Source organism: Cetorhinus maximus, chromosome 3 (genome assembly GCF_964194155.1).
Source record: "Cetorhinus maximus chromosome 3, sCetMax3.hap1.1, whole genome shotgun sequence".
Classification (NCBI taxonomy): Eukaryota; Metazoa; Chordata; class Chondrichthyes; order Lamniformes; family Cetorhinidae; genus Cetorhinus; species Cetorhinus maximus.
Window position 1 is genome coordinate 59,368,168 of NC_135881.1, and position 20,224 is coordinate 59,388,391.

The 20,224-nt window shown below is 43.4% G+C and overlaps 1 protein-coding gene across 3 annotated transcripts in view; it reads right to left on the reverse strand.

Moving 5' to 3' along the window:
• rundc3b (RUN domain containing 3b) overlaps positions 1-20,224 on the reverse strand; it is a 111,005-nt gene that overhangs the window by 26,538 nt on the left and 64,243 nt on the right. For all 3 annotated transcript variants that reach the window (XM_078538436.1, XM_078538439.1, XM_078538438.1), the window contains 3 exons: positions 6,188-6,321; positions 500-585; positions 67-156 (listed from right to left, as the gene is read on the reverse strand). In XM_078538436.1, the coding sequence (XP_078394562.1) occupies positions 67-156; positions 500-585; positions 6,188-6,321 (310 nt within the window). The remainder of the gene's footprint in view (positions 1-66; positions 157-499; positions 586-6,187; positions 6,322-20,224) is intronic.

Consider the following 20,224-nt stretch of genomic DNA (forward strand, 5'->3'; position numbering starts at 1 on the left):
TTTACATACTAACAGAACATACTCATTAATCTAACATTAGTCATAGAAAGAAATCAGATCAATTACCTGAAATCAATAGCATTGAGTCCAAGCAGCATGCCAGCAAGCATGTTTGCTTCTTCTCCCAGTACAATTGCTCCGTCTTCATAATATCTCCTGATAGAGGAATTTTAACAGAAGTTGTTCAGAGCCTCAATCATATTTAGGGAACAGATGGCTTAAGGTATCATCTCAATCAGTGTTAATGCTACATATCAAATAAACCAGCTGTGTCTCTGGCCAAGCAAATCAGAGGACAAATAAACGCTTTCTGCGTCTTCTCAATATTCTTCTGGTTCATGAAACAAAAAGATAAGTTGTAGCGTACGTTATCAGTAAGAGGCTGCAGACTGCAATTTTTTTTTTAAAAATTCATTTTACAAAGACATGCCCAGTTCAAATTCATTAGTTTCTGTTGTTATATTGTAGGTGTCAAATTACATGGATAATTTGTAAAGACCTGGTTGTTTTGATGTCCCTTAGGGAAGTAGAGATATACTCAGACAGACGCTTCTCCATGAGTGCGACTCGGATCCATGCTCTGCCCTGTCAAGTTACAAGAGACAGAACAGAAGCATAACAGAATTAAAATGCATAAAGCAAACAGCTACATTATTCTTTTGCTCACTATGCTGACAGCTGAATATGGTAACAAGACAAGGCACATCCACATCAGCCACGTGGGAGCCAATGTTTTATGTACCATTTGAGCAACAATTGCTACAACTTGTTGACAATAAAACATATAATCATAGCTGTAAAGGAATAAATACTCATCATCGCACAGTTGTACTCATTATATGAAAAGGGACATCTTATGTCAGTCTTGCTGACCTCCTGTAGATACTCAGGCTGATGCAGAAAAATGCCCACAAAAGATCATTTGAACACAAAATTCAATTGTCAGCAAGAGATTTTAAAATGAAACAGATGAAGTGTTCATGTTACCAATTTGCGAAAACAACTTGCATTTACATAGCACTTTTAAATGGAGTAAAACATCGCAACGTGTTTCACAAGAACATTATCCAAACAAAATTTGACAACAAGCCACATAAGGAAGTATTAGGGCAGATGACCAAAAGCTTGGTCAAAGAGGTTGGTTTTAAGGAGCGCCTCAAAGGAGGAGAGAGGAGGAGTGAAACTGAGGAGTTTAGGGAGGGGACTCTATATCTATGGAGGGATTTGAAAACAAGAATGAGAATTTAAAAATCAAAGTGTTGTTGAAATTGGAGCTGATAGACCAGCAAGCATAGGGGTGATTGGAAAATGGGACTTGGTGTGAGTATGAACATCTGCAGCAGGGCTCTGGATGAGCTCAGGTTTACAGAGAGTGGAAGATGATAGGCTGGCCAGGAGTGTATTGCAACAGTCGAGTCTAGAGATGATAAAAGGCATTGATGAGTATTTCAGGAATAGGTGAGCTGCAGGGGCAGGCAATGTTACGGAGGTGGAAGTAAGTGTTTTGTCCATGGAGTAGATACATGGTCAGAAGCTCATCCTGAGGTCAAGTTGTGAACTGTCTGGTATAGCCTCAGACAACTGCAGGGGAAGGGATGAAAGGATTGGCAAGGGAATGGAATTTGTGACAAAGACTGAAAACCATGCCTTCACTCTTCCCAATATTTAATTGGAGGAAACTTCTGCTCATGCAATCCTGGATGTTGGACAAGCAGCATGACAAATCAGAAATAGTGGAATGGCACTACATGGACTGCAGCGACTCAAGAGAGGGACTCACTACCACCTTCTCCAGGGGAATTAGGGATGGGCAATAAATGCCGGCCTTTCAAAGCTTAAGGCCTAGGCAGCTGAAGATATGACTTTTAATGGTGAGTGATTAAAATCAGGAATGCTTAATAGACCAGAATTAGAGGAACAGAGAAAGGCTGAAGGAGATTACAGAGATAGGGAGGGGGGAGGCCATGAAATGATTTGAAAACTACGGAGAGATTTTTTACATTGAGGCAAAGCCTGACTGGGGGCCGATGTAGACAATCACAGGGGATATCAGTAAGTGGGACTTGGTGCGAGTCTGGTCAGGGGAACAGGGTTTTGAATTACATCAAGTTTACGGAGGGTAGAACATGGGAGGCCGCTCAGAGTGTGTTGAATTTGTCATGAGTAGGTATCAGCAGACCACCTGAGGCAAGGTCGCACTTGGACAATATTGCAGCAGAGGAAATAGGCAGCCTTAGTGATGGCACAGATGTGTTCTCAGAAGCTAATCTTGAGCTCAAGTAAAACACCAAAGTTACAAACAGTCTGGTTCAGCCTCAGACGAGGATAGAGTCAGTAGTGAGGGAACAGAGTTTGTGACGGGGATCAAATAGTTAATTGGAGGAAATTTCTGCTCATTCAATATTGAATGTCAGACAAGCAGTACGACAATTTAGAGGCAGAACAGGAGTCGAGAGAGGGTGAGGAGAGGTAGAGATGAGTATTGTCAGTGTACATACGGGAACTGGTGCCATGATTTTGGACGATGTTGCTGAGGGACAACACATGGATGAGAAAAAGGAGGGAGCCAAGGATATATCCTTATATAGCACCAGAGATAAAGTTGTGAGAGGAGGGAGAGAAGACATTGCTGCTGATTCTCTGGCTATGACAAAATTGATATGAATAAAAACCAGGCAAGTGCAGTCCCGCCAAACTGGATGATGATGGAGAGGCATTGGAGCAGAATTTTGTGGGCAATTGTGTCAAATGCTGCAGATAGGTCAAAGAGGGATAGTTTACCGTTGTCACAGTCAACTGAGGTGTTATTTGTAACTTTGCTAAAAATAGTCTTGGTATTACGACAGGGCTGTAAACCTGATGGAGGTATTCAAACAAGGAGCTGCAAGAAAGATAGGCAGAGTCTTCAGCCAGTTCGATTCACTCCATGTGATATCAAGAAACGGCTGAAGGCACTGGATACTGAAAAGGCTATTGGCCCTAACTATTCTGGCAATAGTACTGAAGACTTGTATTGCTGAACTAGCTGTGCCCTTAGCCAAGCTGTTCCAGTACAAATAAAAGACTGGCATCTACACAGTCATGTGGAAAACTGCCCAGCTATGTCCTGTACACAAAAAACAGGACAAATCCAACCCGGCCAATGACTGCCCCATCAGTCTACTCTCCATCATCAGCGAAGTGACGGAAGGAGCTGTCAACAGTGTTATCAAGCGACACTTATTCAGCAAAAACCTGCTCACTGACGATCAGTTCAGTTTCCACCAGGGCCACTCAGTTCCTGATCTCATTGCAGCCTTGGTTCAGACATGGACAGAAGAGAGGTGGGGTGAGGGTGACTGCTCTTGACATCAAGGTAGCATTTGACTGTGTGGCATCATGGAGCCCAAGCAACACTGGTGTCAATGGGAATCAGAGGAAAACTCTCAACTGGTTGGAGTCATACCTAGCACAAAGGAAGATCGTTGTGGTTGTTGGAGGTCAATTATCTCAGCTCTAGGGCATCACTGCAGGAGTTCCTCAGGGTTGTGTCCCAGACCCAACCATCTTCAGCTGCTTCATCTATGACCTTCCCTCCATCATAAGGTCAGAAGTGGGGATGTTCACTGATGATTGCACAACATTCAGCACTATTCGCAACTCCTCAGTTACTGAAACAGTCCCTGCCCATACGCAGCAAGACCAGGACAACACTCAGGCTTGGGCTGATAAGTGGCAAGTGGCATTTGCACCACACAAGTGCCAGGCAATGACCATCTCCAACAAGAGAGAATCCAGCCATCTCCTTTGACATTCACTGAATTCCCCAACTAACAACATCCTGGGGGTTGACCAGAAACTGAACGACCAGCTATATAAACACTGTGGCTACAAGAGCAGGTCAGAGGCTGGGAATTCTGTGGAGAGTAACTCATCTCTTGACTCCCCAAACCCTATTCTCCATCTACAAGGTTCAAGTCAGGAATGTGATGGGATACTCTCCAATTGCCTGGAAGAGTGCAGCTCCAACAACACTTAGGAGGCTTGACACCATCCAGGACAAGCAGATTGCTTGATTGGCACCACATCCACCACCTTCACTCTTTCCACCACCGACACACAGTGGCAACAGTGTACCATCTACAAGATGCAATGCACCGACTTAGCTAGGCTTCTTCAACAGCAGCTTCCAAACCCGTGACCTTTACCATTTAGAAGGACAAGAGAACATTGCCACCTGCAAGTTCCCCTCCAAGCCGCACACCATCCTGACTTGGAACTATAACGCCATTCCTTCACTGTCACTAGGTCAAAATCCTGGAACAGCACTGTGAGTGTACCTATGCCACATGGACTGCAGTGATTCAAGAAGGCAGCTCACCACCATCTTCTCTTGCCTAACCAGCAATGCCCATACCCCGTGAAAGAATACAAAAAAAAAATTGGAAGGTGACAACGCATTCGAGGACTTCAAAGAGAAGAGGGAGGTTTGAAATGGGGTGGTAGTTTACAAAGATGGAGGGAGTCAAGCTTTGGTGTTTTTAAGGGAGTGGTGATGATGACAGCATTTTTGAAGAGGAGGGGTACAGAACCTGGAGGAGAGAGAACCATTAACAATGTCAGTTAACATGGGAGCCAGGAGGAGAAGCTGAGTGTCAAGCAATTTAGTAGGAATACAATCTAGAGAGTAAGAGGTGGATCCCTCCAACAAGATGAGCTTGGAGTGTGCATGAGGGGAGATAGGAAACAAACTAGAAAGAGAGTTGAATTCAGAGATAGTGCAAGGGGAACCTTAAAGGAAGCTAGGCCTAGTGAGCAAGAGGAAGGAAGGGAAGGGGGAGGCAGCTGATCAGATGGTCTTGATCTTTGTATCAAAAAAGACTATGAGCTCATTGTACTAATTGTTGGAGGTGAGGGTTGAAGAGGCATGGGAGGGTGGTTTAAGATGATTGTTAGTGGTAGAGAGAAGAGAAATCTGCAGGTACAAAATAGTTTCCATATTTAAAATGCTCCCAGTTCTACTCACAAACCATTTCTGTCAACATCATGACCACATTCATTTCATCAGGCTGCTTATCAACCATTAAATCATGGATGAGTCACAATGTCCTCCAAGCGAATATCAGAGAGATGAAATAAGCCATTTTTACCTACACCCACTGTAAAATTCATTTTCTTATCACCGATTCTTTCCCGCTCCCCAGGCAATCACTCAGGTGGAAAGGACTAGGTGAAACCTTAGTGCCTTGTTCAACCCAGAATTGAGTTTCTTTATCTACTACCAAGACAACTTCTTTCCACCTGCAAACGTTGCCCACCTCCACCTCAGTCCTTCCGCCACTGAAACTTTTATCCAGGCTTTTTCCATCATGAGATATAAATTCTCTCATGCCCTCCTTCCCGGCCCCCCATCTTTCCACTTTTATAAACTCCAACTGGACCATAATGTAACCATATCTATGTTGTCCTGCGTTAAATCCCACACGCCCATCATCCCCATACTAGCCGACCTACACTGGTTCCAAATCCCCCACTACATTAAATTTAAAAGGCCCGATTTAAACTCAGGCCACCTAGCATGAACAAGGTAAGTGGGTGCTTAAAGTGGCAACCAGGGATCTGCACCACATTGTCGACCGGTTTATGCACGTTATCATTTTAGCTGGCGCAATTCTGGTTGCACGGTGGTCACCTGCCACAGGCAGATGAGGGCAATTTAAAATGTGAAAGTTGCAGACCAAAGACTTTAGTGTTGCAACACAATTTTAATTTCAGATTAGCGATGGCCCTCACAATACCAGTGAACATTTGCTTGGATCCCCAAAGGTGTTTGGCTCTCCTTCCTATTCCTGCTCCCACCAGCCCATACGTTGTTTCCATCTGCTTTAGGCGGGACACAAGTCTCAAATATTAAATGTAGTTCTGGGAATTAAAATAGTCTGGACAAATTCAGAAGAGACTCACCCATCTTACACATACAAAACATGACCTAGATTAAAACTGAGGCAAAAATCCTTGTTCTCATCTTCAAATCCTTTCAGGGCCTCATCCTTGGCACTTTTGGATTGCCACTGGCTGTGTGAAACCTACTCATCAGAACAGCATTACCGTGAGTCTTATAGAGTATAAAAAAAGCTCTCGATAGCATGCCCTAGGTTAATGTTTGCAGACCATAGAGCAGAATATCACAATGTAACCACTTTCTAACCTTTGCTCTTGACGAGCTTGCATTCTCCATGTTTTCAATGCTACTGATGCAGTTATGGGGAACCTTACTGCACGCCACACGGATGAAGTCCCAGAAGCTTCGAGGGCTTTCATAACCAAACCAATTTATTTGACCTGTAGTACAGAAATAGGAGACCAAGGATAAATAAAAATAATGATTCACAAAATTAGTAACTTCACTCCCAAACAAAACTGAAGTGCTTGAACGATTCTCGAAGGCAGATTCAAAATCTTGAATAGTGAGCAATTAATACCAATTACATTATCATCCTTCTTCAGTTCTGCATGAAGGGCAACCATCAACTTGAAGCAGTAACTCTATTTCTCGCCACAGATGCTGCCTGACCCTGTTGGATATATACAGCATTTTCTGTTTTTATTTCAGATTCCAGCATCTGCAGTATTTCACTTTTGCAGACCATATGGCCCCTGAGCCTGCTTTGCCATTCAATACAATCATGGCTGATCACACTCAACAGTCTTTTGACATTTTGAGCATTGGGTCATCCTTGGGTCAGCACATTTCCATTAACGTGCTCAGCCTTTATGGCATTCGCAAAGTATCAATATACTTGATACTTTCAGCCTGACAGTCTGAATAATGAACACTGAATAATGAACACAGTGAGCACTTGAATGTTAATGCACTTTTATTCCAAATATAGAACACAGCTAGAGAAACTGCAACGACGTCTGATATTTCATCAAATTATCCATAATGGTTGCCGAGAGCAAAGAAAAAATTAAGATAATCTGTGGTTTATAAATATGCAGAACAATTTCCCCATGTCTGAAAGTGTACTCATAAATGTTTATTCAATAATTCTCCCTACTCAAAATTCCCTCATGCAAAAGACAAAGTTCCAGACAATAGTATATAACTGAAGATTTCAAAATAAGGGATGTTACTCAAAAATAAATTCCCACTCTTCAAGTTATTCTTGTTTTATACACCATTTACCACCTGAAAGAATGACTTGGTGGAATTAGCCCAGATTTCAAAATGCCAACTATCAGCTTTTCAAATTGCCAGTTAGTGATCTAGGAGTTAGCCTGTGCTGTTTTCAGGCTCTGACTCAGCATTGCATGGCCAGCGTGTGACCAAGTCAAGAAGCGTGATCATCAATAAAAATTGGTCCTCGGGCCTTATTAATCCATTTAGTGGAGGCAGTTGGCATTGGTCATGTCTTTGTAAGCAGGTCCCCTAAGTGAAGACATGAATATGAGGGTTCCTGCCTCACTGGTAGCTGCACAGTAAAGCCCAGGGCAGGGGAAGGCATTCAATGTGGCTCCACAAAAACCTTTAACATATCACCAGTTGGTGCCATCAGGACACTTAAGAATCCCGAACGGGGCAGGCTCGACACATACCACACCACATTATTGATCAATTTTTCCAACGTGGACCTTCAAAGGGTTTTGGACCCTTAAAAATTCTAAAATCAGAGGCTTAATTCCTATTTTAGGTGTCCGCCTGCAACAGCTGTGAAGTGAGCCCATGTTCGTGTAGGCTGTGTGCAGGCCATTCTACTGCTAAATTAATCTGTTTTGCACACCTATTATACCCTAAGGTTGGGCACAACACTTATCATTAGGGTTGCCAACCCTGCAGGATTGGCCTGGAGACTGAACTTGTAAATTCCTTACCAAGTGTAAATATTTTGTTGTCTTGAAAAATATATACTTGTAAATATAACATGACCAGCCAAATTAAAGGAGGAGAATTGTAGTAATTATGGTTTTATTTAGTGTGTAATGTACCTTTAAGAATAATACTTGTTGGGAAAGATCACATGATCTCTAGTAACCAATAGGAGAGTAGCACAGGCTACCTCAACAGATAGTGTAGAGATAGAGTTGGAGTTGAAAGCAAACGTATTGCTGCTGAGTATATTGTAAAAAAAAATTTATGTTGCCACTTAATAAGACTCAGCAGTTCAACTCTAATAATAGTACAACTCGACCACCCTCCAACACATTGTTAAAATGTGTGTTATTTTCCTCGAAAGGATTTTCTGACACACGCCTTGCTGCGCCTTTGGTTCTCGACATGGGATTAAGAATCCCCCATTGTTCAGAATTCCTCCGAGGTGAACCCCACATCCTAACAGAACAGGGCCGACTCCATCAAAGTTGCGAGGGTCTGAAATACCCACCCACTGAACGATGTTGGCAAGGGCAGGAGTGTTGCCTCTGGACTTAGTACCCACATCTTTATCCTGTGCCAGTGAAATTGATAGGAATGGCAATGCGGGTGGGGATCCCGGACCTCGGTCCTATCTGCCATTTTTAAAGGCCTCCCAATTCAGCCTGACTCCATGAAAATCCAGGCCTATGTCTTCCAGTGTTAAGCTTCTTATAGCCAGTTGGTGAAGGAGATCAGAAGTCAGTCTTTACTCAGTTTTAGGTTTATTTACAAAATGAGACATTACACAAATATAACTCCTAACTCTACAATCCACCAGCGTCAATAAGTGTCTCTTCATACACTTTTTAAGAACCCAAAAGTAAACAAATTAACTAATAAACAAATTAACAGTCCCTTAAAGGGGCTCTGTAACAAAAATACAAAAAAACTTTAAACAAAAAACTTAATTTAATTCCTGGGACTGACGATGCATTCCAGTGCCCGCGGCACCCACCAGTGGCGGAAAGCCTCAAGTTTACCAGCTGACACTGCATGCTCCCTCTCCAAGGGCACCCGAGCACGAGCATAGCCACAGAGGACAGGCAGACAGTCAGGCTGATCAAGCCCCTCCACGACCTGCTGCCTGGACCTCTTGATGACCACCTTGGCCAGACCCAGGAGTAGATCCACAAGGAGGTCCTCTGATCTGTGCCACCCCACCCCACCCCCGCAACCGCAGATTACCGCCAATATTAATTACCTGGGCTTAAACAAAATAAAACACTCAAGAGTCAGAGGAAGTAGGTAAATGTTGGTAAGTCCAAGGAGAGTGGTGGTAGTGAAACCAATTTATGTCTTGTCCCAACCCATTTATGTCTAGTCCCAAAGAATACAAATTCAAAAAATGAATTTTACCAAATCATTTGAAAATCATACACAACAGAAACTGGACAACCTGACTATAAATGGTAATGCTGTGGCATTCTCCAATAGCCACATAAGTTATATTCCTCACACTTTCCACCAGAAGGGCTGCAGAGTGATGTACAATACTGTTGCAGGACTGGTTTCACCCAAGCAAAGGTGCATTAGCTGGAATACAATTCCATAAGTAACCAATGTTACCTATTGAACCTGCAATAGAATATACAGTAAGGATCTCACACAAGTCCATTTATTCTCTTCCACTCTGAACATGCTCTGCACAGGCAGATTTGGACTTTCACTGAATACTACCCTGGTTCGCTTCTTCAAACTGCCTATAATCTTATTGATCGTGAAATTATGTTGTGGATATCAGCAAGCATTTCCCTAAAATTCGTCTCTCTTACGTTAATGGAAGCATAGTAAACAGACAGATGGCAACATTCAAGGCAATCAATGTAGTTTAGTGAACCAGCCAAAGGCATCATGAAAGAATAGAAAAGAACATCAGGATACTGCCGTAAGTAAAAAGGCTGTTAGTAGAGCACTTAAAAACAAAGCAATGGCTGAATGGTTGGGAGGGGGGTCATATAAGATAATCCTATTAAAATTAATTATTACTGTTATGCTGAATGGAAAAACTCAATGGTTTTTTCAGAGCAGTACAACCTTTACCCAACATCTTAAGTGAACTAAAGCTCCTTTCCCAGAAATTTAGTTAAGAGTTCAAAACATTTATGAAGTTCCTCATCCATGAAGGGGTGAAATGTATCAAAGGATCATGAATGACACTGGATCAAAACAAAAGTATAAAAACACATTCCATAACAAATACAGAATCATGTAATGTATTTTTTCAAAGGGACCAGGCAAATTGGAATGAAATTGCAACACAAGCATTAAACCAGCATCATAGCAATCAATCGGAAAACATTCTCCTTCAGTTCAAAACATGACAACTGATTGATTACTGTAACGCTATGGTTGCAATTGCTATATTTCCAACTGACTGACTTCACTCAAAGAAGGTCAAAATGAAATGAAGTTTAAGATGAAGGTCCTGACATCATGCAATGGGTTACTGGCATACAATTGCTTAATCATTCTTCTGGAACTCTCTCTCTCTGATATCTTTAAGCCTTAATTTAAAATAATTTGATGTCTCTGATAACAGAATGGAGAGCAATTTCAGACAAAATCCTAAGATGTTCATTCATTGATGCCCCATCATATATCTGGATGAATAGAGATCATTCATCTGAGCATCACAAAACTGAGTCAAAATGTTGCAGTTCCCTCCTACATCCTTGTCCTCACCAAAAAGGCTCAGATACTAATTCAAGTTACAATAATAATAAAGGGAAAATAATCTGGAGAAAAAAAGTAGAAAGGCTTGCAACACAAAAAGGGAAAATTGTACAGTTAATATTTTTAACTCAAGATTCGTGGGGGGGAGGGGAATGGCGGGGAGAGTCAGAGGCTGAGGCAAGTTTATTTTAACATTTCGAGCGTAATAGTGGGTGGTTTGGGTGTTTATTCTTTCCTCCCTTCTCTTAGTTACAGTTGAAGTAGGTGGTGTTGAGAACCTGTGGATCCATGGAGTTTGAAGAGTGAGGGATGAGGGAGGAGTGCGGCGTGATAAAAACAAAAAGCTAAAAGCTACTGTGGATGCTGGAAATCCAAAACAAAAACAGAATTACCTGGAAAAACTCAGCAGGTCTGGCAGCATCGGCGGAGAAGAAATCAGTTAACGTTTCGAGCCTTCATGGCCCTTCGGCAGAACTGAAGCATAGTTAGAAGAAGGGAGAAATATAAATTGGTTTAAGGTGGGTGGGGGGGGAGGGGGGAGGGAGAGATAGACATTGAGGGTGTGGTGATTGTGGAGATGAGCAGATAATCAAAAGATGTCACAGACAAAAGGGTCAAAGAGGTGTCGAAGGTGGTGACGTTTGTCTGAGAAAAGTGCTAATTAAGAATGGAAGACAGGATATTCAAAGTACAGCTCTAGTGGGGGTGGGGTGGAAAGACTAACAAGGTTTTAGTTTAGATTTAAAAATAATGGAAATAGGTGGGGAAAGAAGAATCTATATAAATTATTGAAAAAGGGGGTGTGAAAGAAACGGGGTGGGGATGGGGGGAGGGGGAGTTTAAGATCTAAAGTTGTTGAATTCAATATTCAGCCCGGAAGGCTGTAAAGTGCCTAGTCGGAAGATGAGGTGCTGTTCCTCCAGTTTGCGTTGGGCTTCACTGGAACAATGCAGCAAGCCAAGGACAGACATGTGGGCAAGAGAACAGGGTGGAGTGTTGAAATGGCAAGCGACAGGGAGGTTTGGTCTTTCCGGAAAGACCCAAACCTCCCTGTCGCTTGCCATTTCAACACTCCACCCTGTTCTCTTGCCCACATGTCTGTCCTTGGCTTGCTGCATTGTTCCAGTGAAGCCCAACGCAAACTGGAGGAACAGCACCTCATCTTCCGACTAGGCACTTTACAGCCTTCCGGGCTGAATATTGAATTCAACAACTTTAGATCTTAAACTCCCCCTCCCCCCATCCCCACCCCGTTTCTTCCCCCCCTCCTTTTTTTTTTCAATAATTTATATAGATTCTTCTTTCCCCACCTATTTCCATTATTTTTAAATCTAAACTAAAACCTTGTTAGTCTTTCCACCCCACCCCCACTAGAGCTGTACTTTGAATATCCTGTCTTCCATTCTTAATTAGCACTTTTCTCAGACAAATGTCACCACCTTCGACACCTCTTTGACCCTTTTGTCTGTGACATCTTTTGATTATCTGCTCATCTCCACAATCACCACACCCTCAATGTCTATCTCTCCCTCCACCCCCCCCCACCCACCTTAAACCAATTTATATTTCTCCCTTCTTCTAACTATGCTTCAGTTCTGCCGAAGGGCCGTGAAGGCTCGAAACGTTAACTGATTTCTTCTCCGCCGATGCTGCCAGACCTGCTGAGTTTTTCCAGGTAATTCTGTTTTTGTTTAGGAGTGCGGCGTGGTCGGCTGCGTTGCTACCGGCGAGTGGCCGACTCACTTGGATGTCCCTCATGTTATCGCCCTGGGGCTGGTGGCACTGCAGCACAGGTAACGCTGAGAGATAGGAGGAGGATTTCCAGTTGCAGCATAAGCAGCACAGAATCCGATCTAAAATACAGTAGTATCGTGATAGCCGAAGGAACCGTTTGCAAAGAAAGTTTTGTAGAAACGTTTCTCAAACTGCTTTGTTTTTCATTTCATGGTGGTTGGGGGCTTATATGTCATTTGGGCGAGGGAGTGAAGCGTTCTACTGGCTTTGTATTTACAAACGCGCTGTTTAATCATGCAGAACACTGTAGGAAAGCCGGAAATTTGAGATTTAAAAAGATGCTGCAAAGACTTCGGTCCAGCAACTTCTATGGAGAGAGGGAACAGAGGGTTAACCTTTTAGATTTTGTTTATTCGTTCATGGGATGTGGGCGTCGCAGGCTAGGTCAGCATTTATTTCCCATCCCGAATTACCCTTGAACAGGTGGTGGTGAGACGCCTACTTGAATGGCTGCAGTCCATGTGGTGTAGGTACACCCACAGTGCTGTTAGGGAAGTTCCAAGATTTTGACACAGTGACAGTGAAGGAAAGGCGATATATTTCCAGGTCAGGATGGTTTGTGGCTTGGGGGGGAACTTGCAGATGGTGGTGTTTCTGAGTGTATGCTGCCCTTGTCCTTCTAGATGGTAGTGGTTGTGGGTTTGGAAGCTGCTGTCTAAGGGAAAGAGTAGGGCCCATAAGGGACCAAGCGGGCAATCTATGGGTGGAGCCAGAGGACATCGTTAGAGTGTTGAATGAATACTTCACATCCGTCTTCACCCAAGAGAATGAGGATGAAGGTATTAAACTCGGGGAGAGACTGCGAGGTTCTTAAGCAAATTGATATAGGGAGTGACAAGGTGTTGGCAGGCTTAAAAGTGGACAAATCTCCAGGTCCGGATGATTTGTGTCCCAGACTGCTGAGGGAGGCAAGGGAGGAGATCGCAGGGGCTCTGACCCGAAGTTATAATTCCTCTCTGGCCACAGGGAAGGTGCCAGAGGACTGGAGAACAGCTAATGTGGTTCCACTATTTAAGAAGGATTGTAGAGATAAGCCAGGGAACTACAGGCCAGCGAGTCTCACGTCAGTGGTAGGGAAACTATTGGAGAAAGTTCTGAAAGAGAGTATCTATCTCCACTTGGAGAGGCAAGGTTTGATTAGGGATAGTCAGCATGGCTTTGTCAGAGGGAGTTCATGCCTAACAAATTTGATTGAATTTTTTGAGGAGGTGACCAGGTGTGTAGATGAGGGTAGTGCAGTTGATGTAGCCTTTGACAAGGTCCCACATGGGAAAGTTATAAAGAAGGCAAATGCATATGGGATACAGGGTAATTTGATAAGATGGATTCAAAATTGGCTTAGTTGTAGGAGGCAGAGGGTGATGATAGAAGGATGCTTTAGTGACTGGAAGCCAGTGTCCAGTGACGTACCACAGGAATCTGTGCTGGGTCCCCTATTATTTGTCATTTATATAAACGACATAGATGACTATGTGGGGGGTAGGATTAGTAAGTTTGCGGATGACACAAAGATTGGCCGGGTGGTTAACAGTGAGGTTGAGTGTCTTGGCTACAGGAAGATATAGACGGGATGGTCAAATGGGCAGATAAGTGGTAGATGGAATTTAACCCTGAAAAGTGTGAGGTGATACACTTTGGAAGGAGTAATTTGACAAGGAAGTATTCAATGAACGGCATGGCACTAGGAAGTTCTGAGGAACAAAGGGACCTTGGCATGTGTGTCCATAGATCTCTGAAGGCAGAGGGGCATGTTAGAGGGGTGGTGAAAAAGGCATATGGGACACTTGCCTTTATCAATCAAGGCATAGATTACAAAAGTAGGAGGTCATGTTGGAGTTGTATGGAACCTTGGTGAGGCCACACCTGGAGTACTGTGTGCATTTCTGGTTGCCACATTATAGGAAGGATGTGATTGCACTGGAGGAGGTGCAGAGGAGATTCACCAGGATGTTGCCTGGAATGAAACATTTAAGTTATTAAGAGGGGTTGGATAGACTTGGGTTGTTTTCGTTGGAGCAGAGAAGACTGAGGGACGACCTGATCGAGGTGTACAAGATTATGAGAAGCATGGACAGGGTGGATAGGGAGCAGCTGTTCCCCTTAGTTGAAGGGTCAGTCACAAGGGGGCATAAGTTCAAGGTGAGGGGCAGGAGGTTTAGGGGGGATGTGAGGAAAATCTTTTTTACCCAGAGGGTGGTGACGGTCTGGAACGCATTGCCTGGGTGGTGAAGGTGGGTTGCCTCACATCCTTTAAAAAGTACCTGGATGAGCACTTGGCACATCATAACATTCAAGGCTATGGGCCAAGTGCTGGTAAATGGGATTAGGTAGGTAGGTCAGGTGTTTCTCACGTGTTGGTGCAGACTCGATGGGCCGAAGGACCTTTTCTGCACTGTGATTCTGTGATTCAGCACTGGAATTTGATCACATGACTAAGTTAAGGCAGACAGCAGCAAGCTGTTCAAAGTTACATTTGCATGCAACAGAACCAACTTACGCCAGGACATTACAGGTGACAATGGAAATTCAACTGTGTGTCAATTAGATTAGATGAGGATAACAGTTGAATTTCATTTCCTCAGCCAGTATTTGATTTCCTTTATGCCTTGTGTGTTTTTTTAAATAGAGATTATCACTATTATCAGTATACAGGAGATAATGTGTATACAGCTAACAGAATCAAAGGCAATACTTTCAGAGCCTAATGTTTGAAATAAGATTTAAGCGATTATTGGAAAGTTCATTGTGAAAGCTGGTTTTCAGTCATCTGAGGATTCATGCTGTGTCAGACTCCTTCAGTTTTGACCTCCCTTGAAACAGAAAGGCCAAAATTGTGATAAAAGCGAACATCAGAACATGCTTTCTTCATGAAAACATAAAATGTTCCAGCAATGACCAAAGTTCATTAGCTTTCAATCTAGTAAAACGAGGTTCCCTCGGAACATGCAATGTTTTTGCTTCTATTACCCTATTTGAAACATTTTTCACTGAGGAAAGAATCTTCTCTTTATTCTTGCACCCATTTCCATTTTCTTCCTTACAAATTGACATATTTGCTATACCTCACTGTGAAGTGAAACAAGATTTCACAGATAATTCAATATTAATAAATTATTCAAAAATTATGTTCACAGAGATAAATGCATTAGTTACATGAGGTCACAGATACAGAAATCTCTGTTCAGGTTCATATCAATCAGAGGCTAAAAGAACTTTCACCGTGATTTTAATTCCATGATAGGATGAGGGCTGGGGCAAGGGGTCCAACAGCAAGCAGAAAACCTGAAAGTAAGTGCAACATGCCTGAAAGTGGCCTTTCAATTCAGCCACCTCGTTACAACTCTACTTGCAGGTTCCGCAGCCAATTGGCAACAGTGGACATGACGTGGACCCACATGTTGGACAAAGGCTGCACTTTGCTTCAGTGATGTCTCCCTAGATGAGTTGGCAGCCATGAGGAATCAGGGATAGAAACTTCCTGGAGCTTCGTGCTTGAATCCCTCCAATCAGATATCTGTCTCTGCTGCAACAGCTGAACTTAAAGTTACAAATTACATCCTATGTAAACGGGAAATATAAACTATCCCTCCTCCTTCTCAGTCTTTCTTCAACCTTTGACATGGTTAATCATTCCATCCACCTCTCCACCATTCTCCAGCTGGGTGGAACTGCATGCACCTGGTTACACTCTTATCTATCTGGTCATAGCCAGAAAATCACTTGGAACGGCTTCTCTGCCACTCCCAGTTATGTCTGGATCCAACCCCCCCCACCCCACCACAATGGATCCTTGGCTCAGTCCTATTTCTCATCTGCATGCTGCCCATGGCGACGTCAGCAAGATTCATAACAACAGTTTCCACATGAACACAAGTGGCACCCAGCCTACCTCACCGTTAGCTCTCCCGACCTCTCCAGCGTTGCTAAATTATTCGTCCGAATTCCAGTACTGGATGAGCAGAAATAAATTTCCTTCACAATTAAACATTAAAAAGCCATTGTCTTCAGCCTCACCACAAACTCTGCTCGCTTGCTACTGGCTCAAACTCACTTTCTGAATCAGATTGCTTACAAACATGGTGCCATATTTGACCCCAAGTTGTGCTTCCAACCACATACCCATGCCATCACTGAGACTGCCTATTTCCAGTTCTGTAACAATGCCCGAGTCCACCTTTGCTTCAGCTCATCTGCTGTTGAAACCCTCATCCATGTCTTTGTTACCTCTCTGTTTGACTATTCTAACACACTCTGGGCTTGCCTCCCATGTTCTACCCTCCATAAACTGGAAGCCATTCAGAATTCTGCTGCCCAAGTCCCTAACTCAACCAAATCCCATTCACCACTCACTCGTGCGCTTGCTGATCTACACTGGCTCCCGGTTAAGTATCACCTCCATTTTAATATTCTCATCCTAGGTTTTAAATCCCTCCATTGTGGGCCTCCTCTTTCATATCTCTGTAATCTCCTCCTGCCCCACAACCCTGAGATATCATCTGTGTTTCTATAATTCCTGCCCCTTGAACATTCTCTATTTTAATCACTGCACCATTGGTGGCTGTGCCTTCAACTGTCTGGGCCCTAAGCTCTAGAATTCCATTCTTAAACTTTTCTAACTCAATTTCCTCCTTTAAGATACTGCTCAAAGCTTTTGGTTATCTGCCCCAATGTGACTTAGTGTCATATTTTGTTTTCCAACACCCCTGTGAAGGGCCTTGGGGCATTTTATTATGCTCAATCATCACAGAAGTAAATGTTGCCATTACTATTGCTGATATTCTTTCTAACCAATGGGAGGCAGATATCTACAGCTGAGGCCAAGGAGGTTCCTGGAATTAGCACAGAAAACGTTTTAATGATCTCAACAGGTCAGCAAAGGTGAATACAGTGGCAACTGGGGAGGCAGTGGTGTAGTGCTATTGTCACTAGACTAGTAATCTAGAGACCCAGGGAAATGCTCTTAGATTCCTTGCCAGTATGTGCTCGACAGATCACAGACTGGACAACTTGGGGCCTAGTCCTATTTCAAGTACGAGAACAAATGCTACATGGTTGGTCACAGGAGCCTATATCTGATTAAATGAAACCGTTCATCAACAGAAGACACGAAATAACCAGCCAGGAATGCATCTTATTGTAGGGAGCAAGAGTGATAGTTCCTCCAAAGGGATGGGGGCCACTGTTAATTGAACTACACCGTGCCCATCCAGGAATTTCCCGAATGAAGACCATAGCTATCTATGGTGGCCTGGGATGGATGGTGGAATAGAGAGTTTAGTAAAGCACTGTTTGCAATGTCAACAACTGCAAAAGTTGCCAGTGACAGCTCCATTATGCTCATGGGAGTGGCCATGTAGACCCTGGGTGCGGTTACACATTGACTGGGGACAATGTTTCTGCTCATTGTTGATGCCCATTAAAAACGGTTGGATGTATATGAGGTGAAGTCACCAACATCGGCCGCTACAATTGAAAAATCATGTCAAGGTTTTGCCACTCACGGACTACCAGAAGTAGTTGTTTCCGATAATGGCACAGCATTTACAAGTGCTGAGTTTCAATGATTTATCAGCCTCAACAGTGTCACTCATGTAAAAACTGCACCGTAGCAACCTTGCTCAAATGACTGGCTGAAAGGGCGGTTCAAATGTTCAAGGGAGGCATGAAAAAGCTAACTGGCAATTCCTTGGCAACCAAGCTAGCATGCTTTCTTTTTCATTACAGGACTACCCCTCACACAACAGGTGTCAAAGCTACGGAGTTATTCTTGTAACGCCATCTCAGGGCGAGGTTGAGCTTAATAATGCCGAATTTAGAGGGGAAGATAGAAAGGAGTTAGGGAAGCCAGAAAACTAAACATGACTGGCAGAGTCACAAGAGGAAATTTACCATGTGAGACACGGTATACGTGAAGAACTTCAAGGAAGGACCAAAGTGATTACCAGGTGAAATAAGTGCAGTGACCTAACCTCTATCTTACCACGTGGAGGTGGAAGGCCGGATCACCTGTAAACATGTGGACCTTTTAAGGAGGAGAGAGACAAATCACCAAGATTTGGTTCCACCAGTGATCATGAATGGGTCTGCGTTTCCTGTTGAGGATACTCAACCAAGGACAGATATGTCTGATGTTTCTGTAAATGTTGAGGATACAGAACTGCTAGTGTCCAAAGCACCTGATGTTCAGGAAACTCCTGAAAAGGAGGTTCCTGATAAAGAATCTGAAGTTGTGGAGCTGCAACATTCCATAAGTACCAGGAGACCAACTGAAAGTCTGAACTTGTAAATTCCTTACCCAGTGTAAATATTTTGTTGTCTTGAAAAATATGTACTTGTAAGTATAATATGTGTGGCTGAGTTAAAGGGGGAGGAAGGTAGTAATCATGGTTTTATTTAATGTGTAATGTACCTTTAAGAATAATACTTAAAGTCACATGATCTGTAGTAACCATTAGGAAAGTAGCGCAGGCTACATCAGCAGACAGTGTAGAGATAGAGCTGGAGTTGAAAGCACACGTGTAGTTGCTGCTCAGTATATTGTAAATGAACTTAATGCTTCCACCCAAAAAGTGTCTGCTGATCAACTAGATCAACAATAGTAGCGACTCAGTCACCCTTACAACCATACCTCATACAGTACTCAGTTGACTTTAACTCAGATGATAATTTGCAACCTTCCAAACCTGCAACCTCTACCAGCTGGAACGATAAAGGCAGCAGATGCATGGGAACACCACCACCTGCAAGATCCCCCCACAAGCCACTCACTATCCTGAGTTGGACACCAAGTCTTCACTGTTGCTGGGTCAAAATCCTGGAACTCCCTTCCTAACAGCACTGTGGGTGAAGCTACATCATAGACTGCAGCAGTTCAAAAAGGCAGCTCACCACCACCTTCTCAAGGGCAATAAAAACATTGGCCTAGCCAGCGACACCCACATCCCAGAATAGAAAAATAACACCTTACCAGGACTAATTCACATATTTTATCTCCAACAGGTTCTTCAATGGTGCATCAAGAGTTGGTCACTGATGACAACTCCTCAGAGGAGCTCAGTTGTCCATAGCACCATCACAGGAATCATGCAGACTGTGTGCAAGCTCAGATACTTGCGCTTTGGTGGGACCACTAAGGCAGATAGTTGGGTTTTCACCTGGTGACTCACATTTTACAAGTGAGTAAGAGCAAATGGTGGAGACAGGGAGAGCAGTGGATAGTCTGAGCCTGAAGGGTACAGTCCTTGTTCTGCTCAGTTGGGCATAGATGCTGTATCATGGAGGCTGCCATTGAACAGAATCATTAAGCAGTAGCTGACAATGTGTGATGTACTGGCAGGCCTTCAGAATGGACTCACCACAATTATAGAGAGACTGGAAGAATCTAACTCAAGTGTGAGGTGAGGAGGAGGTGATGTCACGGACCACTGAAATGATATGTTCTGCCATGGATAGAGTAGCCAGCACAATCAGAAAAAGTGTGTGAAGAATCCTTTTCTCACCAGTGTGCAAGAAAGCAGCTGTGAATATTGATTATTTATTGGCGTCGTTGCCTGAGAAAACTTCAGCCCCGCAGTTACCACTGAGCACTTGCCTTGGATTCACTGGCAAGTTTCAGGAAGCTTGAGAAACCCACGGACCCAATGTTAAAGTGAAAAATCTGTCAATGTCAAAAACAGAATTACCTGGAAAAACTCAGCAGGTCTGGCAGCATCGGTGGAGAAGAAAAGAGTCGACATTTCGAGTCCTCACGACCCTTCAACAGAACAGACCTGCTGAGTTTTTCCAGGTAATTCTGTTTTTGTTTTGGATTTCCAGCATCCGCAGTAGTTTTTTTGTTTTAATCTGTCAATGTCGCTGTAATTG